The following is a 26,706-nucleotide window of genomic DNA, read 5'->3' on the forward strand; positions in this document are numbered from 1 at the left end:
ACAAATCAAATTTCAGATCTGAAACACAAATTCACTTTTCTTCTTACACTGATATGAATCCAAAATGATATACAAGACGCCTTAAAAAAAAACTGTGTGTATTTAAACAAATTACAGGTCATTATGTTGAAGCAGGGGTTTACGGAGCCTAAAAATACTAAAAACAAACCGCCTGCATGGCTGCTTGTATCATGGCAAACAAAACATTTTAGGATGGTGGTTATCTAAAAGAACTAAGCTAACTGCTATACAGGTTTTGACAATGATGGCAACAGAGTTCTTCAAGGTTAAACACATTTTTGTAACAAAAAAACTCCAGTAAAGTAAAGACAAGAAAGCTATCCTGAAAAAAGACAAATTATTTTGCAAACCATTAATGTCGACTATTTTTTCCAAGTAATCCATTAGTAAGGGATAGCAAAAAGTTCCTTCAAAAAGGAAATTAAACCAGGTAAGACTAAAACTTTTCCACTTGAGGAGTTCTGGGTAGAGCATATTATATGGTAAAGGTTTTTTATCTGAAATCCAAAGTATTTATAGATTTTAATCTTTTGATATAATTACTGCTCTAAGTAGGTTTCTCTGTCAGCTAAAGGCATGTTTTGGAGTCTGTATACTCCAGTTAACTATTACTAAATTAGTTGATGATTATTTCAATAAATCGATTAATCACGATTAATCCAATTAATTGTTTCAGCCCTAGTTGCAGGATCATGCTGTGTAAGATGCTGTACATCAAAGGTTATGATAATTAAACAAATGTTAGACACTCCTCAAACATGCACGGCTGGTTAGCCTCGTTTCTAGAATGTCACAGCGAGGATAAACCAAGATGTCTAACCAGCAGCCTAAAACAATCCCACTGTTAAAGCTATATACGCTAAATAACCGGGTACCTGAAAACAAGCAGAACCTCTGCACATCAATGAAATAAAACAAAACAAAGAAAATGTGACTCCATGGGTGAAACATTATGGTAGAATGATGAAGACATTTTTAAAAAGATGGTTTGATCGATGGATGGATGGTTGGTTGAATGGTTAGATGGATAGGTGGTTGGATGGCAGTTTCGATGGATGGGTGGTTGGATGGATGGTAAATGGTAAATGGCCTGTACTTATATAGCGCCTTTTTTCAAGTCAGGAGACTTGACCAAAGCGTTTTACATTACATTCATTCACCCATTCACACACAAACTCACACACTGATGAATGGATGGATGGTTTGATGAAAGGTTGGATGGATGGATGGGTGGATGGTTGGATGGTTTGTTTGATGGATGGTTGGATGGTTGAATGGATGAATGGTTGGATGGATGGATGGTTTGTTTGATGGATGGTTGGTTGGATGATGGGTGGATGGGTGGTTGGATGGATGAAGGGTGGATGGGTGGTTGGATGGATAGATGGATGGAAGGATGGTTTGTTTGATGGATGGTTGGATGGATGATGGGTGGATGATAGATGGGTGGGTGGTTGGATGGGAGGTTGGATGGATGGATGGATGGGTGGATGGAAGGTTGGATGGAAGGTTGGGCGGATGGATGGATGGGTGGATGGATGGATGATGGTGGATGATAGATGGGTGGGTGGTTGGATGGATGGATGGATGGGAGGTTGGATGGATGGATGGATGGATGGATTGATGGGAGGTTGGATGGATGGATGGATGTTTAAATGGATGGATGATGTTTCAATGGATGGATGGGTGGATGGTTAGATGGATGGATGATGTTTAAATGGATGGGTGGATGGGAGGTTGGATGGATGTCTAAATGGATGGGTGGATGGATGGATGGATGGATGAATGGATAGTTAGTTGGATGGACAGACAGATAAAATAAATAATCATACATCTATAAAGAAGTAAATAGTTTAACTTTCACCACAAACTGTGACTTTAAGATTCAGATAATGGTGACATTCATCAAAGTTCCCACATTTAGCAGGAACATCTGCTCATAAAACAAGTAATTAAGCATTATTAGTGTGTGGTGAATTTTACCGACCCTGCTGGCCTCCCAGGAGCCGCTCGATGCCCTTAATGAGCTTGTGTCTGTGACCGTAAGCATTTATGCCGATCTCCTTCAGCTCCTCGTGGCCCATGTCTGCCAAAACATCCAACGAAATCTGCCCGGAGACAGTGAACAAACCTCGTCAGTTCTGCCCGTACTACTTGACGGAGACTACCCTCCACACAGTAGCTGCACATTTGACAAATGCATGCATACACATCATTTGAGGCTGATCATAAATAACCAAAGCTCATTAATAATGACAGTTAGAGAGGTTTGTGACGTATTAGAGTGGAAATAGGCCTGACAAATATTCATGATAAGGAAGGGAGGCAGGAAGAAAAGGTCACCGAGTGGTTGGCAGTAATCACACAACTGATATGCAAATAAATAACTGGGAATTTCTCTTCCTGCTCTGCAAGTTTGTTCAGGCAGATCAGATTGGAGATAGTTCCTGCCTGATAACAGGAATAAATCAGCACATCCTACGTACATTTGCAGAGAATCTATTAACTGTCAAACTGTTTTTTTTTTCTGTTGAAAATGTCTGTTTTCCTCTCCTCCTGTTCATTTTCTCCTCTTTCCCTCTTACCATCTGTCCCCCCCGCCTTTTTTGGGCCATCTATATATTTTTTTTTTTATCCAGTTAATGCTAAAACACACTGCAGATGTGGCAGAAAGGAACACCATGAGGTTGGCAGACACATGCCTATAAAAACAAACCATAGTAAATAAATGCAGAAAAACCAATTAAAATGTTTAAATGACAGGAAACACAAGTGATTGAGTGATTTGAAATATTTATTTTTTTATTTCTGAGGGGAGATTAAGTCCCTGTATCACCAACAAATATGAGAAATATGAAATGGAAGCAAACAATTGGAGCAGAATATATGACTGAGCCAAAAAAATCCTGAAATATCTGGTTCTGAACCAAGAAAGGAATGAGGATCTTTTCCGGGTTACCTGCTCTCTCTGGAAGATGTCTCGGAGGTGTTCCAGGCCCAGGCTCTTCAAGAACTGGTTGATGGTCATGTCGAGGAGCGCTGCAGAGGCAAAGACATCAGTAGGCTGACCAGAGGCTAAAATCCCACATTAAAAGATGAAAGCTTTAATGATAATTTATGTAGAGCAGAAAGTCGGAGTTGGAAAAATCCCAAAGGAAGATTTATTTCAGATCAGGAAGATCAAGAAAAGAGCCTCAGGGATCCTTGAAACAGGAACCAATTGTATGCCAATGTTTTCCTGCATCTCAAACATGAACAAATCAAACTTAAACTACATTTAAATCCTGTAGATCTGCATTTAGTAATCATCACCATTACTATTATAATGACTGTTACGTAGGAATTAATGTTTTAAATCTTTTCCTCACAGATAATACTATTAGAAGATTAGTTTTTTCTTTTTTTTCCTTTTTGTTCTTATTATATATTTTTTTTCTCTTCTTATTCCATCAATATATTTCATTCATTCAGGTAATAAATACAAACCTGAGAAGCAATATTATGACTTACAGATGATACAATTACAATCAACATGATAATAATCATTATTATTTCAGCACTTCAAAAGTCTGAAATGGATAAATCATTTTGATCTAGGGCTCATTAAAAAAACTAATTTTTTTGTTTAACCTACTTTAAGCTTTAAAGCAATTATTTTTCAAGGTAGAACTTTCCACCGCTGCTTTTTTACATACATTCTCCCTCCTTCCTGTCAGAGCCAGACGCTCCGTCTGCGACGCCAGTGGCACCGGCCGCTGCGATATCCCCGAGAGGTGCGGTGAGGTTATCGATGCTGCTCGCCGCCGACAGGCAGGAAGGAGATGGAGACGGAGAGATGACCACACCTCCTGTTGCACCCGAACTCACCACACCTGCGCTCACCTGCATGAGTAAAGGAGGAAGATTTGATCATTTCATTGGATGCATGCTTCCAGTACTTCAAAACTGCCGCTGAAGTTTCTGCAGCTTTCATCTCCTGCAGCTGAGCTGATGATTTGACTGATGGCAGGAGGAATAAGAACTCTGACGGCTCTGCTGCTTTCATCTCATACACTTCTGCTTACTGCACACGTCCGACTAGTTTTAATTTACATCCTTTACTCCCAACTAAACCGTCTTTAGAGTTCAAACTTGAATCTTCTCAGATGTCATGCTCTTCTGCTTCTCTAGTGCCGTGCTTCAGCTCCTAAAGAGCGCCGTTTGTGCTGAGACCTGCCTGCTTTATGTGCCTTTATGTGCAAGCTCTCACTTAAAACTCTGTGGACGGGAACTCACCACGGTGGCCTGCGGTTTCAAACAGCTCGGCAGGGCATCTGGTGGCATGGCGTCAATCAGCAGCGCTCTAATGTCATCCGCCTGCAGCAGCAAGAAAGAGAAAGAGTGATAAGATGGAGGTCTGCAAACAGTTAGCTTCCATCGTTGTTCTTTTAACGTAAGTCAGATATTCTAGTTATATTTATGAAACAAAAAAAGATTAGGACTGCAGAGTGCATTGCACTAGAATGTTAAATATTGAAAGAATATGTTTAATAATAATCTCCATATGTGTTTTATTGTTTGAACTGCATATTACCAGTGCTTTATTCGGATTTTAAGGAATAGATCAACCTAATGTAGCATACCATACCATACCATACCAACTTTATTTATGAAGCACTTTATGCACCAGACAGCACCAAAGTGCTGTACAGAATCATAAAATACAATGCAACTATAAAATAGAAAAGATCGAGTATAAAATACATATTAGTATACAAACAGAATAAAACAAAGTGAAACCTCTCAAATTGTGCCAAAAGCCAAGGAAAAAAGATGAGTCTTAAGAAGGTACTTAAAAATAGCAAGAGAAGAGGCCTGTCTTATGCTCAAAGGCAGATCATTGCACAGCTTAGGAGCTGCCACAGAAAAAGCACGGTCTCCTCTGAGCTTGCATTTTGTCTTTGGGACCCTCAGAAGCAACTGATCAGCTGACCTGAGGGAACGGGAGGGTGTGTAAGAATGCAACAGCTCAGACAGATAAGAAGGGGCAAGGCCATTAAGAGTTTTAAAAACAAAAGAATTTTAAAATCAATCCTAAAATGTACTGGCAGCCAGTGCCAGGAAGCTAAAACAGGGGAAATGTGGTCGAACTTTCGTGTACCTGTTAAAAGACGTGCAGCAGCATTTTGAACCCTCTGAAGTTGGGAAATATACAAATCACTGACCCCTGTATAAAGTGAGTTGCAGTAATCCAGCCGTGTGGTCACAAATGCATGGATCACTGTTTGAAAATGTTGTTTTGAAATAATGGGTTTTATTTTGGCTAACTGTATTAAGTGGAAAAAGGTGGACTTTATAATGTAGCACATGGTTTTAAAGTAGCGGGAGAAAAATCCATCCTTTTCAAATAGGAAGCTGAAAAGTTTTGTCTTCAAGAGCAATTGAGACTTTTTTAGAGACCCCTTAATAAAACCTAGCATCACGATGACAAAGAACCATGGCAGCAAAGCTGTGCAGAACTTTAAAGCAGGGTTTGGTCACTAAACAACACTAGTAATCATATCACAGAGTGCTGTTTGGTTCATAATCTGGTTAATCACACTCTTTGGCTTTTAACACTGCGTAATAGTGTGGCGCTCTGTGTCCTTTTTATGTATGTATTAATTTGAAACTGTTTTTTTTGTTTCTTTTGTTTTTATGTAAAGCACATTAGAAACACTTTTGTTGTTACCTGTGCTATACATCTATATAAAGTGGATTGAAGCAGTTTAATTCAAACAAGCAAAATACTATGAGCTGCCAGTGTAAAACATTGGTAGTGGCAGCATCATGCTGTGGGGATGCTGGCTTTAAAGCTAAGACAGAGATATTGGTCAGTAGATGAGAGGATGGATGCAGATTAATGGAGCAATCAAGAAGGAAAACTTGTTGGCGGTTTCTAAAGACCGGAGTAGAGGTTTGACATCGAGTCATTCCTTAACATACAGAGCTACCAGGTGGCGGTTCAGATTCAACAACATTTTCATGTGTTTGAATGGCCAAGTCAAAGTCAAGACTTAAATATCTTTAGTAAACATTGTAGGGATACTTATATATTCCCGGTCACAAACACTCAGATCTTTTGACCACCATTTGTCGATCTATCTTCTTAAAAACAAATGAAAATCAATGAAAATATGTGCAAAGATTTGAAGAAGTTCATGAATACTTTTTAAATCGCTTAATTTATTGGAAACTCCTGCCCTTTAGTATCAGCTGTAATGGTTTTCTGTCCACAGCAAACTATGGTACCTCAGGAGCCATGTTAGGAAGCCTCATTAGTGTGCATGAACAATCTTTACCCTTACATCCTCCCTCGATGGTGCACTGCAGGTAAAAATAGTGAACTCTAATTACCTGCACATTAGCTGAAGCTAGTTATATTTCGCAGTGTGTCACCAGTACGGGGGTCCTGATGGGAGGGAATTTAGATTTATACTGGCAGAAATCTTTGTGTGGGCTCTCATTACTGTAGCAAGGTCCAGCGCCGTCTGTCCCTCCTGGTTCTTCATGGTGGGATCAGCTCCGTGAGCCAGCAGCAGGGCGCAGAGCTGGGTGCGGCCTTTCTGCGCCGCTTCGTGGAGGGGGGTGAAAGCCCATTTGTCGGTGGCATTCACGCACGTGTTGTACTTAATCAGCAGGGCGGCTATGTCCACATGCTAGATGGGGGAGAGAAGCGACAGGATGAGCAAACTTAATTTGTAAAATGTGGTTTTATGTGGAACAGAATCAGCAACTGTCGCCATGATTCTTGTTTTACTACGCGTCTTTCCTCTCCTCTGTTTGTCCTCGGTTTCCTCTCTCAGCATCAAACAGTGGAACTTGTTTTTGAGACACAGAGGGGGGATGCCCTAGTGTGTTTATGTTTGCCTTCAACAATGCAGAGCTCATAAAGCTTTCATGCAAACATGTGTTTCATTACTTTTTCAGCAGCACCACACTGACTAAACAGGAGCCACACTCAGACCTCCAGGGAATGTGGATGAGGAGAAATAAAAAAGCTAAATCCTGCATATTCTTTAGACAATCTGTGCACAAAAAAAGTGTTTGGAAAGACGAAGAAAAATGACAAGATATTGGATGTTAACTGCAGTAGTTTGCTAACTTTCATCACATCAAACTTTTGACATTAATGCTACACCTATTAACCTATTAGGAGGCAAATTAATGCATAATTGTCATGTGGAAGACAATGAATTTATCAAATGTTTGTAAATGTGTTTACCTCCTGGGTGAATCGTTTATAAAACCATCTTCTGCTGCACCCACAGCTTCAATTATTCTGGCTTACCATATAGATCTATCAGAGTAGAACATCTAGAAAGTGATTTACCTCTTAAAGATAGCTCAGACTCAGTCAGACTGGATGGGAAGTGTCTGAGAAGCAGCTCCTCATTTGCCACATAATCTCATTTAGGCCTGGACTTTAACTAAAGCATTTATTATAACTAGGCTACCATTTTCGCTCCAGACATCTTGTTAACTCCAACCATCTTCCCTGCTCAATAAGCCTCATGCTGCCTCCTTCATCTTTCAGACCGTGTTGTTTTGGTTTGGTTTGTTGTATTGTGTTGTGTTGGTTTGTTTTTTCAGTAAAGGTTTCAGTAAATAATGGTTGTAATAGTTAGGTGAGGATTCCACCTGAGCTGTGGACCTCCACTGCTCCTCCAGAGTTACTATGTGGCTTTTTTGCTGCCTTTCTTAGTACCTCTTACGACTTCTCGCATTTCGCTTTAAGCAGGTAATCACTTGTTCTAGTTCCACCTTATGGTTCTCGCTGCTCTGTTTTGCTTGATCGCATAAAAGCCTCCAAAAATGTCACATATATTCCATCAACCATTTGTAGATATTTGATGGATTCCAGAAAAAAATTATTGTACTTAAGGATTGACTGTAGTAAAATAGCTTTTTTTTTTTTGTATGGCTCATTAAACAGATTTGTAAGTTAATCTTAAATCACAGAGCGGGTGCATTGACCTTGAGATAGAAACAAGCTTGGATCATTGAGCTGATTAGTAAAGTTTAAGGGTAATTAGGGAAAATGGATCAAAACGTCTTATGTGTCGATTGTCTTACCCCATATGAAGCTGCATTGTGCAAAGGTATCAATCCTCCTTTGTCCTGAGCGTTCACGTCGGCTCCATGCTCCAACAGATACTCTGCAACCTCCAAGTTGTTATAACCGGCTGGAGAGCAGTGGAGAGCAGAGGAGGGGATAGAGAGACAAGATGGAGGAGAGTGGAAACAACAAAACCGTGAAATTAGAGACAAGGAAGTCGGATAACAAATTGTTAGAATATCCGACTACGGGCTGCAGTGTGAAAACATTTTCTTGTCTGCTTCAACATGAAAAAAAAAAAGCTATGGAAACAACAAATTCATCATGAACACAGTGTTTCTTTTTTATTCATTCCAGAAATATAAAAAAACAAAACAAAAAAACAATCTCATTTCTCAAAGAGATTCTAAAAGCTTGTAGGATCAGCGATATTTTACAAGTGGTGGAAATTGAAAGTGCTATAGATGAAAAAATAAACCATAAACTAAACAATTATCTATTATAAATTAACTTGTTATAGGATTAGATTAGGGGTCTGCAACCCTCACCAACCAAAGAGCCATTTCCGTTTTCAGTCCAGTTAAGTAAGACTCTATAGCTGTCATGGTCTTGGTTCTGTTGTTCTTTACTTTGCTCCTTGTTTTCTAATTTTATTGGTTTAATTACAGTTTTGTTGTAAATTCTAGATTTGTTAGTTCTCATGTTTTTCTGTTGTCCTCTTTTGCCCTCTTGTGTGTGTATGTTCCTTTCCCCTTGGCTCCCTCGTTGTCTCCTCTTACACCTGCTCCTTGTCTGCTCGTTAACCCTCCCTTTGTCTCTCTCTGCTATACAGGTGCTGGTCATAAAATTAGAATATCATGAAAAAGTAGATTGATTTCAGTAATTCCATTTAAAAAGTGAAACTTGTATATTATATTCATACATTACATACAAACTCATATATTTCAGATGTTTATTTTGTTTAATTTTGATGATTACAAATGACAACAAATGAAAATCTCAAATTCATCATATCAGAAAATTAGAATATTACTGAAGACCAATAAAAACAAAGGATTTATAGAAATGTTGGCCAACTGAAAAGTATGAACATGAAAAGTATGAGCATGTACAGCACTCAGTATTTAGTTGGGCCTCCTTTGGCCTGTATTACTGCAGCAATGCGGCGTGGCATGGAGTCGATCAGTCTGTGGCACTGCTCAGGTGTTATGATAGCCCAGGTTGCTCTAATAGTGGCTTTTAGCTCTTCTGAACTGTTGGGTCTGGTGTATTGCATCTTCTTCTTCACAATACCCCATAGATTTTCTATGGGGTTAAGGTCAGGAGAGTTTGCTGGCCAATTAAGAACAGGGATACCATGGTCCTTCAACCAGGTACTGGTAGCTTTGGCACTGTGTGCAGGTGCCAAGTCCTGTTGGAAAATGAAATCTGCATCTCCAAAAAGTTGGTCAGCTGCAGGAAGCATGAAGTGCTCTAAAACTTCCTGGTATGTGGCTGCGTTGACCCTGGACCTCAGAAAACACAATGGACCAACACCAGCAGATGACATGGCACCCCAAACCATCACTGACTGTGGAAACTTTACACTGGACTTCAAGCAACGTGGATGAAGTGCCTCTCTTCTTTTCCTCCGGACTCTGGGACCTTGATTTCCAAAGGAAATGCAAAATTTACTTTCATCAGAGAACATGACTTTGGACCACTCACCAGCAGTCCAGTCCTGTTTCTCTTTAGCCCAGGCAAGACGCTTCTGACGCTGTCTGTGGTTCAAGAGTGGCTTGACACAAGGAATGCGACAGCAGAAACCCATGTCTTTCATACGTCTGTGTGTGGTGGTTCTTGAAGCACTCACTCCAGCTGCAGTCCACTCTTTGTGAATCTCCCCCACATTTTTGAATGGGTTTTGTTTCACAATCCTCTCCAGGGTGCGGTTATCTCTCTTGCTTGTACACTTTTTTCGACCACATCTTTTCCTTCCCTTCGCCTCTCTATTAATGTGCTTGGACACTGAGCTCTGTGAACAGCCAGCCTCTTTAGCGATGACCTTTTGTGTCTTGCCCTCCTTGTGCAAGGTGTCGATGGTCGTCTTTTGGACAACTGTCAAGTCAGCAGTCTTCCCCATGATTGTGTAGCCTATAGAACTAGACTGAAAGACCATTTAAAGGCTTTTGCAGGTGGTTTGAGTTAATTAGCTGATTAGAGTGTGGCACCAGGGGCCATCAATTTTGAACCTTTTCACAATATTCTAATTTTCTGATATGATGAATTTGAGATTTTCATTTGTTGTCATTTGTAATCATCAAAATTAAACAAAATAAACATCTGAAATATATGAGTTTGTATGTAATGTATGAATATAATATACAAGTTTCACTTTTTAAATGGAATTACTGAAATCAATCTACTTTTTCATGATATTCTAATTTTATGACCAGCACCTGTATATGCTCTCCCTCTGCTCTCATTCTTTGTTGGTTCCTTGTCTTTGCTGTCCTCCCATGCTGTTGTCCACCTACCTCGTCTCTCACTGGCTCCTAGTGTTTGGTTTCCCCAGATGTCTCCACAGTTCTGGTTTGCTTTTCTTTTTTAGTTGGATTTTTGCATCCCTGCCTTTGTTTACTTTTTCCTTCGATTAAATCCACAAGAAATCACCTCAGCCTCTCTGCCTCTGCATTTTGGTCCTAAACCACAACCAACCCTGACAATAGCAGAAACTTGCTCTTTTAAAAAAAAGAAAACTCATGAATTTTGCAAGATATTTATAAAGAATAATTTATTTCTATTTCAAGCATGCATTAAGCCAATGCTTACATTTTTTCTATAAGATATTATAAGAGGGACACTTACACAAATATCTTATTTTTTTAACCTAACAACCAAATAAAAGGTACTTTTAGTCTCATTATTCCTGAAAATACAAGACAAAATTCTTTCTCCAACACCTGCCCTCATTCTCTAGTTCACTCAGGGACAGATGATCACTAAGGTATGAATCTCATTAGTCATTTGCTGTGCCTGTTGGAGTCTGTAAGGTGTCCTAGTAGAACAAACAGATCTGTTATCGCTCTAACTGATGACACTATGATTACAGATTCTGAATATATACATAACAATGTGTTTGTTTGGCCTTCAGGCCAAAATAACTTTGTCTCTATCTGGTGTGAGGCTACCAGACTATTCCAGATCAACTCGCCTCACCTATAAACTCGACAGAAATGTTCATCTTTGAACATTTGACAAATTAGCACATGTTTTAAAAGTAGATATTAAAATATGTGGTTAATATTTCAGGTAGAAAGTGTACAAGCTGCCAATGCCCTCAAGCATTTGTGTAAAAATGCTGCAAGAATGCTGGACCAAGAATGCATCAGCAGCTCAGATGACTGTTTTTTTTCCTTTATTTTAATCTAAATTACATTTGGACAAAATATCAGTAAAAAGATCAATAAAAAAAAAGTAAGGATCTAAATGTAGCAACATAAGTCAGGCAGCTGGACAATAATATGATATGATAATAATCTTGAAGACCTTTGCTTCTTTGAAATGTTTACTTCCTGGCTGTTAGCAAGTCGCAGCGTCAGAAAACAAAGAGTGGCTTTGACAAACTCAAAGAGACGGTGACTGACAGAAAAAAACATAATCTACTTTTACCTTCTGACGTATTAAAGGGGACGTGTTCATGGCTGCAATCCAAAGACTGCCGTTCTTACATTTTTTTATTCAATTTTTTCAAAGAAAAGAAGGGACAAAAACACACAGAGGAGGGAAACAAGAAAAAAGGAATGGACTAGAAGAAAGGTAGGTGGAGAGACAAAAGGGAGAAGGACGGAAAGATGGACGGAGAGGTCTAAAGGAAGCACAGTAGGAAAGAAGAATGCATGATATAACCTGAGGATGCAAATATTTTCCAGATCGATTCATGGGTGGAAAATGCTGATTAAAGCAAAGTGGACAAAAGTAAAAACACTTTGGGGAGCAATGATCGTGGGAAAAACTGATTTTAATAAATACGTTTGAGGTTTTTAATTCCATCATTTCTACCGCAATCTTCAAAATTACTGTTCCATGGGTTCAGGTTAAGAGATGTAAGGTATTTTCTTTATGTATCCATTAGAACCATCTTTTCTAATCTTTGGTTCATTAGAAACCTTTGGACACCTGTATAACCAAACCTGTAAATTATAACCACCAATTTGATTCCCAGTTCCCTTAAACAGAGACTAGTGCATCCTAAATACAAGCCCCCAGACCAAATATGAGCGGAGTGCTGTGTGCAAATCAGTGCAGACGCATGGCCCAACACATTCCTTCCTGCTATTATCGCTACCCCCATCCCCTTATAGACCACGCCTATTCAGCCAGGCAAACAATTACCTCTAACGACCTCCCTTTAACAGACATAGACAGGTATCGGGTATTAAAGGCTAAAAATAAGCCAAACGACCCCAATTCCAAAGAGGCGGACCTGTTCGTCTGGTTCCATTTGTTTTCTAAGCCAAAACGAGGCTTTCCTGGGCTACTGAATAAAGCCTCGAACTCAACCCTATATCTGAAATTTTGAAATTATAAAGCTCCCTGGATGGGAAGCAAAACGTCAATTTGGAAACAAAGTCCAGTGGATAATTTTTTTAACTTTTTTGGAATGACTATGACCTGGATGACTGAGAATCTTCACCAGCACTAATTGGATGCGTTTTGCCTTGTGCTTTTCGTGGGATATTACCTGCCAGGTGCAGCGGCGTGGAGTTGCGTCCCTGCGTGTCCCGACAGTTGATGTTGTCCGGGCTGCATAGCTTCTGTACCCGAGCGAGGCAGCCTTTCTTTGCAGCGTCCAGCAGCGCAGCGTCTCCTCTCAGCAGGTCCTGGATGTCCGTGTCGCCGTCTTTCACCAGATCCAGGGGCGTATTACCGTCTCGGTTCTTTTTGGTTGGATCTGCTCCATGCTAAAGGTAGGGAAGCCCAGGGATTGAGTTTACAAAAGTTAAAAGAGAGGCCAACGTTTTAGTCTACATTTGGTGAATCTCATTATTCAGAAAAGCATGAAAATAAAAACTCCAATCTAAAAATAGAAATGTTTCAAATGCCAGAACCACCACTCAAATAAGAATAAGATGGTGACCGGTGATGAGTAAGATGAAGACATGAGAATTTTACAAAGGAGTAGATGAGAAAGAGGAGGGAATATAAAAAGCAGAGAGTTGCACACGAGATGCTCAGTGAAGCAGAAACCACCAGGAAGGGAGAGAAAGCAGACGCTCTCATTCCTCAGCTTTTCCCAGGCTTTCAGTTTCACCTGTCACTTCATCCTAAGCTTTAAAATGTCCTTATTAAGGCTGAATGTAGTGGGACCACTCCCATGGGTGTCTGTTTGAGTTCTGGAGCTGCCATTCATCCATCTAAGACACCTGGATTCAAAGCTGTTTGGATCCCAAAATGATTTATTCTATGTTCAAGAAAATTACAGGAGAGAAAATATTTTAAACTAACACTGAAAAAAATGCCTTAAGAACCTGCAGCTACATGGAATCAGGAGTAGAAAGCATCTATGTAGAAGGCTTTCAAACATAGGAATACTGTACGGTGGTAGTAACATGATGCTGTGGGACTGTTTAGCTGCCAATTGAAATCGTTTACTGCAAATAAAATTGGGGAAAATTGGGTGGAAGGGCGATGAAAAGCTGTGAGGGATTAATCCCCTCCTGGCTACCGCTGCAAACCGCCACACACTAAGGAGGCATTTGTTTGCCATTAATGCGCCAGACTTACTCTACTCTTCATATTTCCCCAGAATTATCCGCTCCAAATGCATGGTGCTGTTTGATTCCATCTAATAATCTTTATGAAAGCAATCCAGACCAAATTAACCCTTTATAGGGAGAAATACTTTGAAAATCAGAATTTCAAGCCAATAGTGTTATTGGAGTCCAGGACAGGACCTTTTACCTTTGTAACATTTAAAAAATACGGATATTTTGATGGCAAAATTAATGTCAAAATAATAACAAGAAACGCCAACTTGAAAACTAACAAAAGTGCTTCTGTAAGAAAATTATGAAAAACACTTTGAAAGTGAAAGAAAAATTTTTTTTTTTTTGGTATAACGTTAACTTAGAGGCATTAATGCTGATACTGGTACTTGTGTTTTTTAGCTTATAAACCTAAATATAATTGTTAACTAGGCTTATTAACTTTTTATCTTTTCAATTAGCTTTTTACCTTTTTTTCTTGACTTAATTTTTTTTTTCAACTTAATTTACAGTAGGTAAATATATCATTCAAGAGCTCATCTAGTTGGTCAAATGCCAAAATAAGATGTACAGCCATGTATTAGCATCTTTGCTGAATGGCTAGATATAGATCTTGTGCTTCTAGAACTCATTGAGGGATGGGGGGGGACTCCATTTGTAAGGGTTATGCAAGTGATCAAAAATGGTAACTTGCCCTATCAAGGGTTGAGGTGACATTTTTTTAATTTATGTCTGGACCTGAACCAGGACTGTTAATGAACCTTTAATCTATTTCAGTCTCTTACTCCTTTCCTTCTGCAGGAGGCAGAAGCTGCCCTATGCAGCCTTGGCAGTCTTTAACACACGTCTGCATAAAGTTATCAGTGACATGAGGGAAAACACGCAGTTAGAAGGGTTGAGCCAATCAGACTGAGGTAAAAATGTCTTCCACATTAATGAAACATCTACAGATTTAGCAACCCTCTGCTCACTACATAATCACAGCAAACATTTTAGGAAATGGAGAGAGGCTAAAGGAGATGTGGAAATTTGATGTTTTTCATCAAAACTCTTGGCGAACATCATCAGTTCCAGTTTCTTAGGTTTATCCAGAAACATTAACTGTCCTACCGACATAAGCTATAAGACTAGATTCAACTTCGGTAAGTTTGCTTCTCCTTCAAAGTCATCTTGATTTGCTGAGCAGAGGCAGGTTTCTATGGGATCTCAGCTCCTGCCTGAAGCAGATTTAATCATCCAACACAGTAAACCTGCATTAAAAGACCTGAATTAGGTTTGAAGGAAAAAAGTATTTGTAAAACAAAAAAAAACAAACCTTTAATAGCAGTTTGCAGATCTCATATTTGCCCTTCGCTGCTGCTTCGTGAAGCGGCGTGAACTTCCACAAGTCGGCCACGTTGACAGAGGCGCCGTGTCGGACCAGCAGTTCGGCCACCTCATAGTGACCGTATGAGCAGGCGTTATGAAGGGGAACCAGCCCGCTGCAGGAGAGGTGGTTATAGATGACTAACTATCTCTAAGAACATAAAACAGGATATTTTATTCCAATCTTACACACCCTTTATCCTTGGCGTGCACATCAGCCCCGTGGTGCAGCAGGTACTCCACCAGTGACACTCGGTTGTAGCCGGCAGCGAAGTGGAGAGGAGTGGAGTGCCGTCCTTCAAGATCTCTGCAATTCACATTCTGAGCAGTACACAGCGACTGCAGACGGACAGGAGAGGGAAGAAAGAGTATGTCAATATAAGCGGCGTGCACAGTAAAACTAATACAGACACAGGCTTGGAGAGTGATTGGAATAACGCATTCAGAGAAACCGTTTGGACTTTAACTCGGATGAAAACAAGAAGCTTCACAATAAGAAATAAATCTGATTTTTAACATGACTTGAATGTCTCTGAATAAAGCAGAAAAACACATGAATCCCTCTTTTTGAGGGGAAAAAATTTGTTTGTGTTTCTTTTTTCATTAACATGAGGGAGTAAAACCCACAGTTCAGCAGGACTTTATGGAAACATTTTTCCACTTGGTGTGGAGGAACCAACAGATGTTTAACAAAATCGATAAATCTACAGGAGACTAACAGCTAGATGTATGAATAGCGGATAACGAAACAGATCCTCTTTAGGTCATCTAAATAATGTATGAATGAATGAAAAGATGAATGATTAGTAGAATATCCATGTTTTAATGTTAATCCTCTCTTCCTAAAGTAGGTTCAGATATTTACCTTTTAAATACATTTACTGACAGGATAAATTTAGCTCTTAACAAAAAGATACGCAAATCATTCTAGAAATACAAACATTTTTAAATATCCTGATTTATTTTTCTAAATTTATTTGGATCTGAAAGATATTTTGCTCCAACTTTAAGATCCTTCAGGCCTCACCGGTCTGTTAGTAACACTAGCTGAGCTACATTCTGCTCAGAAAAGTTTAGTGTAAACAAGTGTCATCAAGGACAGCGACGGTTTCTAAACGCATAAAAAATTTACAGATGACAGTATTTGCATCATACCTTAGGTAACATCCAGTGGGTTACAATAAATGTCTGCTGATCTGTCAAATCCTCAGAATTTATGCCCTCACAGCCTTTTTTGACCCATTTAACAACTACTGTCAATGAATGAAGATGAAAACAAATCAAGCGTCAGTTTTCCTCTCTTACTGCGGAGCTGTGTGTGTTTCTGCTGTTTTTTTGTTCACTATTATTGAAAAAGAATGAAGTGTAGAAAGGTTAATTTCAATCATGAGAATAAAGGTTTCGTTATTCTTAAAATCAAACAGGTAGAAATAAAATTCCCTTCAACTGAGATAGAATAATCAATTGGCATTTATCAGAGCCCTTTGGCCAGAACGCCTCAGGAGCAGAAACAACAGCTGCAAAGGTCAGGACATTGTTATTTTTTATTTTAGAGACGTGTTAACAGCTGAGTACACAAAGGCGGACCCCATCAAGCGTGCATGATTAGAACATCGTCACTCAGCTTTTTGAAGGAGTTTGCAGCAGGTTGGGAGTCTGTTAAAGGATTTAAAGTCAGTTTGTCTGAGTTCCTTCACAAGGAAAGTGGACTGAAAAATAAACCCACGAAATATCCTAATGGAAACTTAAGCAGAGTTGGGCTAATGTTTATACAGAAAAAAAAAAAATCCTTTGTTTAATTTACATAAGAGGTGAACAAAAAGAAAATCTTTAAAATTAAAGCATGAAGGCCAAAGAAAACAAAACCCAGAACTTCTCCAATGATGTTTTTGAACAGGTTGTCTGACAGCAGAACATAAACCATATTTAGAATAAATCAAATATCCATTTGAAGAAAAAGAAACCTCTATTAACTCCATGAAGTAAAGAGCAGGAAGTGTCATGGTTGAAGGAAGATTTCAGGAAGCAAACTAGGCTCAACTCCTGCAGAGCGGAAATAAAGAGCCGACGAAGCGCAGCTCTTACTGCTTGTCACTAAGGATCCGTCCCGGAAGCACGATCCGTCCTGCGCGAACAGAATAACTTTTTCATACTTTTTTACTCTTTTGCTTTTTTTCCGTTGGGTTTTGAATATTTTGTATTTGCGTAAATATTGCATATTCTAAAAATGAAAAAAGCAATACACTTAAATAGCCATTTGAGCTTTACTCTGACTGCTCTGAGCATTTCAAATGATAATGTGACGTAATACAATGGAGAGAGTATAAAACGTATCCATTTCTTCGAGAAAAGTCTTCAATATTTTCTATACAATGTTTTAGCATTCTGTAATGCTTTATGTAAATAAATATTATTCTTTATATTTATTTTTTTTATTTTATAAAGGTCTTGTCCTGTACTTTTCTGCCCATATTATTCTGCTAGCATTCTTTAGTGGAGCTAGTATTCTTTTGTGTGTGTGTCTGCACCCCTGTACTTTTGACTGTCCAAATACAATGTTACGCTACAGTACACACAGACATACGTCCAGCACTAGGACCAAGCGGAAAAGCTCAAGCTGCCCTGAGTTTAGACCGCCCACAAGCTCTTGATTGGCCCACCGTCTTTTCTTGTGTGAAAGGCTGTCACCGCTGTCACTCCTGAGAAGCTCCCTTTACAAAGAGGTGATGCTCCGCTGAATCGGGTCTTTGATTGGATGGTCACACACCCTGAAGTTAGTTATATTAAAAATACTTGCGTCGCCCCCACCTCTGAAATCAAAATTTCTTCCATGACTCACACCCACTGAAAAGCACTCGCCGTCGTTCTGTCTCGTACCACTCGCGGTAGAAGTCTGCTTCCGGAGGACCTCAGCATTCTCGCACACGCGGCCACCGTACTTGTGTGTTAAAGCAAATGTACCGTCAACGTGGTGGATGGTAAAATCCATAGATTTAGGTATTACCCTAGTTAGCTGTAAAAGTCCATAGATAAGCCGCATTGTTATATAAGCCGCAAGGTCAAAAAATGGGGAAAAAGTCGCGGCTTATAGTCCGAAAATTGCGGTATTTCTTTTTTTGAAACAGTCCAAACACAAATTAAAATTCCTAACCTCTAAGAATCTAAACATTAACCTGGACTTAAAATCATGACGAATATGTCATGGGAGTTTATCCCTCTAGCTCAGAGTTTCTTATTTACCGATACTTTTGTGACTTAGACAGAGTTCAAATCATAAGTCGGTAAAAAGAAATGCAATGTTAAATAAATAAAACTACCTTGACAGTATCCAGGTCTCCTGCTTTGGCAGCTTCCAGAAGTCTGTAGTCCACATCTGAGTTTCTCACTGGGACGTTCTCTGCAGAGGAGCAGAAGATCAATGGAGGCTGTGAAGCAGCATATGCTTTGGACAAACATTAGTAGGAGGGCTGAACAAAAAAACCTCAAACTTTGAAAAACATGCTTTAGGACGGGAAGAGGGAATATATCCTGATCTCTTTTCACACAGTTAAAGTGTGAATGGATTCAGACATGGGCAATGATTCATTACAGCTGATACATTTTGTACTTTCCTTTATGCTCATTAGACAATGATGTAAAAACAAGAATAATTATCAGGGGTTTAGACCAGATTAAGTCTAATTAAGTATAATTATGACATTATAAACGAACATTTTAATCAGAAAAAGAACTTGTTATATAGTGTCTCTCCAATCCCTAGTCGGCTCGCTCAGAGCCTGATTACCTACCACTTTCACAGAGAAAATATCGATATCGACCTTTACAGAACAGTTCCGGTTAATCCTCCTATCAGCAGCTGATGCTTAGCAACCAAACCCCAGCACGTCCTACACGTGTACTCTTCCAGCTACCACGCCGCCCACCCACACAAAGCCCAGCATACCGTTGAGGATTTGCTGCACAGCTTCATTTCCCATCTGAGCGGCGGTGAAACCCTGCAGTGACACCAGCGTGGCGTCCGCCCCGTATCCTAACAACAGCCTGCAGGTCTGTAGGTGGCCGGCGAGCGCTGCACGGTGCAAAGCCGTCTGACCCAGCGTGTCGAGGGCGTTGACCTGCACACACAAACATCTCACTGTTAGGATTTTTCAAAGAGCCGCCCCGGTTTATGTAATTAAATGTCACAGAAATGTTTCCTGTGCAAACGATGGAGATCATGTGGAGGAAATTCACCTTAAAATAAAAAAATATATAGAAATCTTGTCAATTAACAAATTTTAGGAAACTCGAGGAACTCCTTTTAAAATTATAAAAAGAGTTAACATGAAACATAAAAAAAAAAAAGGTTTGGATATAGATATTTCATGGAGAGAAGATGACAGCTTATCCATTTATCAGCTAAAGAATGACTCACTTACCTTTGCACCATGTTTCTGAAGCACCTCCATAATGTCATTATGCGCCCGCTCTGCTGCCACATGAAGAGGTGTCATGAAACTAGGGAGGATAGGAGACACAACAAGGTAAAGATCAACCTCCTCTGACTGAGCTGCAGTTACACATCTTCCTCTCTTCCAACACTGCATCCTCATAGATTTAAATTGAGATAAAATATCTCTGTTCCCCAGTGCAGCCTTATAGCAGGCTGCAATGTTTACGTCTTCATCACTTGTTTATTTTCATTTTGAAGTGTGTGCAATTACTACAAATGTTGGCAAAGGAAAAACAGGCCATGCTACAATGAAGACAAATATGAATAAAAACAAACATGTGCCAAATCTTATGGATTTTGGTCTAAAATTAGCATTACTTAGTCCTAGATTCTAATCACATTTAAAAATTCATAAATTCCTAATTTGGTCCAATTAAGAAAAACATATATTTTATTGAATTCTGCCTTTTCAGTTATTATACACTGATGACATCAATAGTCATAGGAGGGGTGTGTGCGGTTGTAAAGTCCTTAAAAAAAATTGTTGAGCCAAAGAAGGGCTTTACTTGAAAAGACTAGTGTGGGTAAAACCAAAAAAAAAAACAAAAAAAAAAACATGGTTATTAGGGCTGGGTATCGAAATCGATTCGATTTTGATTCATTCAGTTCTAAATTGATTAATTTTAATTCGATCTGTTTTTACAATAATGAAAGTGGTTCAACTGTGTTTCAAAACACTCATGTATTTTATTTTTTCCTGTCATATTAAACACAAAGTGCAAACTTGTAAATCGGACAGTTTAAACTTCAGATGTGAAAAAATGTCTCAAAATTGCAAACTTGTTTGTAAAAAGTGAAAAAGCCTCACTCGAGCAAACAGACGTGACACAGCAGACATGCATGAGCTGCATTATCTCCACTGCACAAACCATATTTGCAACGTTGTCTGTAACAACTACAGGGTGTTTGATGGTCAGCCTCCATTTTTTTTATGTCTTCAATCAACCTATTGGCTATATGTGCAGCTGTCTGGCTTGAAGTATTTTGAGTGCATCTTTCCTGCTCATTTGAACGTCAACGTCACGCGCGTCACTATAAAACTAATCGATCTCATTTCCTAGACATCGATTTTGCAAAAATGTAAAGGAATCGATCCAAAATCGATTAAATCGATTATTTTACCCAGCCCTTATTGTTATCCTTAAAACATTAGAGTTAGAGCATTAGTTAGACAAAACCTGTGAGCCAGAGGATGAAAAATCCTTAGACAAAAACATTAAATAAAACAATAAAATACATATGGTTGAAAAGGGTTTTTAAAAGTCTTTGTACCGATCCTGGACCAACATCACACTGTATTGATTAATTCCTTGTAAAACACTGGTGACCAAAGTCTGTTGCTATTCATCACATCAAAAAAAGAAATCTCTGATTGTCTCCTCTGAAATAAATCAGCTTTGGGGCAAATCTAAAATTAACTCTTGGTATTCATTAACAGCACAATAATGGGAACGGAAAACTCACTCCTTGTTCTTCTCATTGACGTTGGCACCTTTCCTCAACAGCAGCTCTGTGACCTGTTTCCGTTTGGGGTGAGGTGAGGCGACGGCACAATGCTAACAAACAGAAACAAAAGCAGAGAAAAGAAATCAGCAGATAATTCAAGGTGTCAGCCTGTGAGCGGAGCAGGTTTCGATCTCACCAGCGCCGTTTCATGTGTGTGGGGGTGTTTGAAGTTGATGATCTCCAAAGCGAGGGTCTTCTTCGCTTTGGTCATGTCTGCTTCTCGCGCCGCTTGAAGCAGCGAGTGGCCCTTAAACTCATCTGAAGGCACATTGAGAGCAAATAAACATCAAACCTCTTTTCGAATTTTAAAACCGTTTAATCTGAGCACAGCTTATTTGGGGGGGTTTATAATAGAGCTAAAGCAGCATCTGTTCTTTAAAATCTATTATCTGCTGTAGCTCATCTGGAATAATCCTGGAATCTATTCTTACTTTTCCGTTTTACGACAACAGTATGTGTTGCTTTGTTAAACAGTTTAAACAGCAAACAATGTTTTTAAGTGCAAAAGAGGAACTAAGTCAAATAAAAAAAAAATCAATTTCAGGTAATAACAGATATTTAAGGTTTAGGCATAATTTAAAGAGACAGTTGTTTTAAAACAACAGCTGTTTCACCAGCTACGCATTCAGCTAGGCTCACATGTGAGTCTCTCCTTCAGCTCAGGAGTTGGAGCCATGTCCACAGAGCTTTTACTGTGGCAGTTCAGCAGGGTGGGATCAGCTCCGTGGCTCAGAAGAAGAGAGCAGACCTCGACTCGGTTTTTGGAAGCCGCTTCATGTAGAGGTGTAAACTGCCACAGATCCATGGCGTTTACACAAGCTCCATGCTAGAAATGAAACACAAAAAAATGGAGGAGTGAATCCTTAATGCCTTTGAACAAATGTATTAATTACATTTCCATTTCGCAAAAAAAGAATCTATTGATGTGATTGTTTGTTTGAGAACTCTTACCTTTAGCAGCAGTTCAGTGACTTCATAGTGTCCATAAGAGCAGGCATTATGTAGAGGCACAAGACCACTGGAAAAGATAAACATGAGGAACTGTTTAGTAAAAATCTTAAATTATTTTTCTCTTGAATTTATAAAGCATTTCCGAAGGTCGTAACAATGCTGCTCTGAATACTGGAACAAAATATATTGAGGTTTTCCATCCAATTGTTAAAAAAGTGAAACTACACTTAGTTCAGTGGACTACACATACAATTATTTTTCTAATTTGCAAAAACCTACGGCTGCCATAGGTGCAAACTCGCAGCAAATGACAAAAAAACGAGATGTAAAAACATTTATGATGCAAACTCCAAAACATCAAGTATCATTTTCTTTCTGAAGATGCAGCATTTTGCATTTGCTCGCAGTTTTTTGTTTGCGGTTGTAGCATTTTTTGTTAATTGTAGTTTTTTTTCTTCCTATTGTTAGTGATTACAGCAATTCATGTTTGCAGTGTTTTTCTTTTTCCTTTGTTTTTGTGTTTGCATATTTTGGATATTGCAGCCGTTTGCTGCAAATGGCAGCCGTTTTCTAGCCTGACGTAGTCCGACTCAATTCTAGTCAGAATATGAGTCTGATACTGCTCCATAGAGCTGTGATTATGGGGCGTGTTTCGAACGAACCAGGAAAAAAAAATGCCTCTGCACTCAATTGGATAGACCTACAACCAATAAGAGCAACGGAGTGCGTGATGTATGTTAAGCGACGCATAGTTGTTGTCCACAAAAATCAAAGCGTGCAGTTTCACGCCTAGAATAAGAAGATTAGACTTGATCGCGTTTCTCTGTTCCTCTTTTAAAATTTATTTGCTGTCGATATCTTCTAGAACAGCCCTTATAGCAGAATCTACTCACCTCAACTCTCCAGCGGCAGCAATTGTTGTTGTCACCCAAGCACGCTTTGGTCACGTGGTTGATTACGTTACTGTTGATCATCTGTCCATCATCGTATAAAGCCCGCCCTGACAATTTGATTGGCCCGCCAGATATTGTGCGAGCATACTCGCGCTACTATTGAGCAATGCCAGACTGAACTTCCCGACCTCAAACGTTGTGGGCGGGACTAAGTTTGGAATGGCACCCAGGCTAGCCGTTTGCTGCCATTTGCACCTGTTTGCAGTTTGTTTTGCCTTTTTCTGCTGCATTTTTCTGTTGCATTTGTTTTGTGCTTGGGTGTTCTGGAATTTGCACCACGTTTGTGACAATAAAAGTTGTCTAACTTTTTGAAACTATACATCATTTATTATTTGTTTGCACCTTTCGACCTGCATAAAAAAAAATCACATAACATCTGGGTTTCTTTAGTACTGAAATGACCTCATACATGTTAACAGTTATTCTCAAATTTCCGTTGTTATTTAATGTCCGCTAATGTCAAAGACAAAAGAGACATGAGGGGCTAAATAAGGAGCAGATTTCTGAACAGTCGTCATCTCGCACATTTGATTGCAGGGTGGGAAACTGCTAGCTAAATGGTCTGTTAGTGCTCTCCTAATTGATTCATCTATATATTGTTTTATCATCTCAGCCTTAAGGTGATGTTGTGCATCAAGCTCTTCTGGGAAACCCGACTCCTCCCTCCAGGCTGCACTTAGGATCTAATGGAATGAGGTGTTTAAACAGTCAAGGTCTTTGACAATAAGCCAGCTAATCCATGTCATGATGTACGTCACCACATTGTTTAATTGGGGCCGTCATGATGAGACAGAAAGGAACGGTTCCCTAAATGTTCGCAAAAAGTTAAAAGTATGAACTTATGGATTCCCAAAGTCAAACCCACACCATAACCATCTCCTCTGCACCAAGCTTTACACCTGATATAGAACAGTAAGGCAGGTGTGGCCAAATATAGCGTTGTTTAGTGGATCATCAGAGTGCGATGATTCGTCACTCCTAAGCAAATCCCTCCACTGCTCATGTTCACTGGTGGAGAGCTTTATTTTACCGTTTTTGTAGCTTCACGTTGCATTTGCTGATAAGACTTAGATGCAGCTGTTATGCCATTATGAGTGATCCAATAAAACTCTCTACACACAGCTCTTTAAGGTAATCTGGAGGCCACATGAAGTTTGCAGGGCTGGAGCTGCTGACTGCATAAAGTTTACCACCTGTATGGGGTGATCATGACTAAATAAGAGCCTTGAACTGTTTGGTTATAAGAGAAAGGTTTTAAGGTTTCCTGATGTGTAATAAAATTCATTTAATCTGTTTTCTTAAATATTTTTACAAATAAAAAAAATTAAAAATCTTAATTCTTTTCTTATAAAATGAAATAAGTCTTAAAACCAAAAGAAGAATGTGCTTCTTTCAACAACTGTGGACAACATCAATGAGAGGCGCTTTCTGTCTTTGCCTACAACTTGATTTAAATAGCTTTTGTCATGCTTACCCCTTGTCCTTGGCGTGGACGTCAGCTCCATGCTGCAGTAACAACTGAACTATCCTCACCCTGTTGTATCCTGCTGCCAGGTGGAGAGGAGTGGACTTGAAAGAGACAGAGGGGAAGAAAAAATACCATCACGCAGGGAAAGAATGGAAGAAAAATGGCAAAAAAAAGTGCAGTAAATGTCAGCCAATAGGTTTGTTCTACAGCGGCTGCTGATAAAATGCTAATTCAGCGACAGTGTGTCTCTGCAAGAACAAATAGGTCTTCATCCCAACTGAATCTACAGCCAGTAGGTCTAAGAATCATTTCCTCGATAAGCAGATGAAAAGCAGAACCTCTCCATCCATTAAGATAGGACAGATGAAATACATCCAGCACCATATGCTGCATTTCCTCAGTTTGCTCTCTGCAGAGCCCATTCTTCCCCAAACCTGGAGCAACACCCAGACTAAAGGAGAAATCCTACGGCATTGGGAATGTTCCAGTTTTGTAGAGAAACTGCCTGCAGGCCATGACATTTCTCAGCACTGGATTCACCACAGTTTTTTAACCTGAATCCAGCAGCAAGAAGTAGGAAACATAAGATTAATAAGTATTTAAGTATTTAAAACGAGAATTAATCAATTCATAGAAGAAAATGAAACTAAAACTCTGTTATGTACTGTATGGAGCAAAAAATCTGGCAACTGCTTTATGCCTGCTGACTTGGAGAAAAAGTCAATTAAAATTATCTTAAAAGTTGAAACAAGGCCATCGTTTCCCCTTAAAAGCCACAAAAACGTGCTCAGAATCACAAACATTTTTCTCTGTGCTTTCAAAGCGGAAACATAACAATAGTAGGCCAGGAAATTAAAAGGGCATGGTGTGTAAAAATGTATTATTTTAAAATCGATCCAACTGATCCTTGATGTTTTTTTTGGGACTGAATCTTTAAGCCAATATTTTATCTTCCTCCATTTTGAAGATAAAAATGATAACAAATATCAATGTATGTCTGACACACAAAAAGTATTTAAAAACTCTTGTTAAATGGAGAAACAAATCAAATTAGAAAACAGTGCTTTGTTTACAAAAACTCAGGTGTCAAAATGTTTAGCAATACTAATAGCTCCTAAAAAGTAGATCTAACTTAAGTATTTTTATATTGTATACTTAAAGTTAATTTAAGACTCTATTAACTTTTCATTCCTGCATATTTGGGGTATAATTGAGATGTGACATGCAGTTCCTTTTCTGTCAGCCCCTTTGAAGTTGTTGAGTTTTTTTTTTTTTTTTGTCATCAAAAATTTGGGAATGGCTGCAAGAAAATACTTTCTCAAACTATTTTTTTCTAAACTTGCTCATATATCTACAGTTAATGCAATAAACCCAGGTTTATCATGATTCCTTCTTCCATCCTAGCTCTATATGAACATGCAAACATGTATTTAGTTTTTGGGCTTCCCTGACGATAATTAAATAAACTGAGCATGTCGTATGTATTCCTTGGCAGAGATAATACGGCTCATGAAATCTAAATAACCACGGCTGTTGATTCGCTCACACTGAGTGTGGCAAAACAAACTCAGTATGAGGCTATAATAAGAAGACATTCATTCAAACCAAGATATCACAAAGCTTACACAATATCTTAGCCTGTTGGGTATTTATTTTTTTTTAGATTTAGACAAGGAAAAGCCATCTATTTCTGATAGTAGTCGGTTTGTCCCAACAGGGACACTTCTCTGCTTTTAGCAGCCATGCTTTTCTTCCACAGCTTCCTTTATAAAGGGACCAGTTGGTGATGAAAACACAGTTGTAAAAAATCATAACGTCAGTCATCGTACCCTATGAGACGACAGACTGACTCATCTGACTTTAAAGTAAATATTTAGCTTGGTAGGACTATTACCATACAAGGGTAAATAACTAAGGAGGAGTCATGATTAGGGCAAGCAATTAATCAGATTAATCCTGATTAATCGATTATTGAAATAATCTTCAACTTAGCAATCAATTAATCACCAACTGGAGTATAGAGACTGTAAAATATGCCTTTAGCTGACAGGGGCAACCGAAATACATATACCGGTATCAAAATTGTAAAAAATAAAAAATAAAAATTAATATAAACATTTTTCATT

The 26,706-nt window shown here is 39.0% G+C and overlaps 1 protein-coding gene across 2 annotated transcripts in view; it reads right to left on the reverse strand.

Moving 5' to 3' along the window:
- The window catches only part of LOC119792394 (poly [ADP-ribose] polymerase tankyrase-1), a 101,660-nt gene that overhangs the window by 7,068 nt on the left and 67,886 nt on the right, over positions 1-26,706 (reverse strand). For both annotated transcript variants that reach the window (XM_038299015.1, XM_038299016.1), the window contains 17 exons: positions 24,587-24,681; positions 22,160-22,226; positions 21,848-22,034; positions 21,345-21,466; positions 21,167-21,258; positions 19,629-19,707; positions 19,154-19,325; positions 18,528-18,607; positions 15,404-15,549; positions 15,161-15,326; positions 12,822-13,041; positions 8,116-8,225; positions 6,510-6,698; positions 4,297-4,377; positions 3,717-3,903; positions 2,981-3,060; positions 2,009-2,129 (listed from right to left, as the gene is read on the reverse strand). In XM_038299015.1, coding sequence (XP_038154943.1) covers positions 2,009-2,129; positions 2,981-3,060; positions 3,717-3,903; positions 4,297-4,377; positions 6,510-6,698; positions 8,116-8,225; positions 12,822-13,041; positions 15,161-15,326; positions 15,404-15,549; positions 18,528-18,607; positions 19,154-19,325; positions 19,629-19,707; positions 21,167-21,258; positions 21,345-21,466; positions 21,848-22,034; positions 22,160-22,226; positions 24,587-24,681 — 2,194 coding nt within the window. The remainder of the gene's footprint in view (positions 1-2,008; positions 2,130-2,980; positions 3,061-3,716; positions 3,904-4,296; positions 4,378-6,509; positions 6,699-8,115; positions 8,226-12,821; positions 13,042-15,160; positions 15,327-15,403; positions 15,550-18,527; positions 18,608-19,153; positions 19,326-19,628; positions 19,708-21,166; positions 21,259-21,344; positions 21,467-21,847; positions 22,035-22,159; positions 22,227-24,586; positions 24,682-26,706) is intronic.

The sequence above is a fragment of the Cyprinodon tularosa genome, unplaced genomic scaffold (assembly GCF_016077235.1).
Source record: "Cyprinodon tularosa strain WSP-4 unplaced genomic scaffold, ASM1607723v1 ctg418, whole genome shotgun sequence".
In the NCBI taxonomy this organism is placed as follows: domain Eukaryota; kingdom Metazoa; phylum Chordata; class Actinopteri; order Cyprinodontiformes; family Cyprinodontidae; genus Cyprinodon; species Cyprinodon tularosa.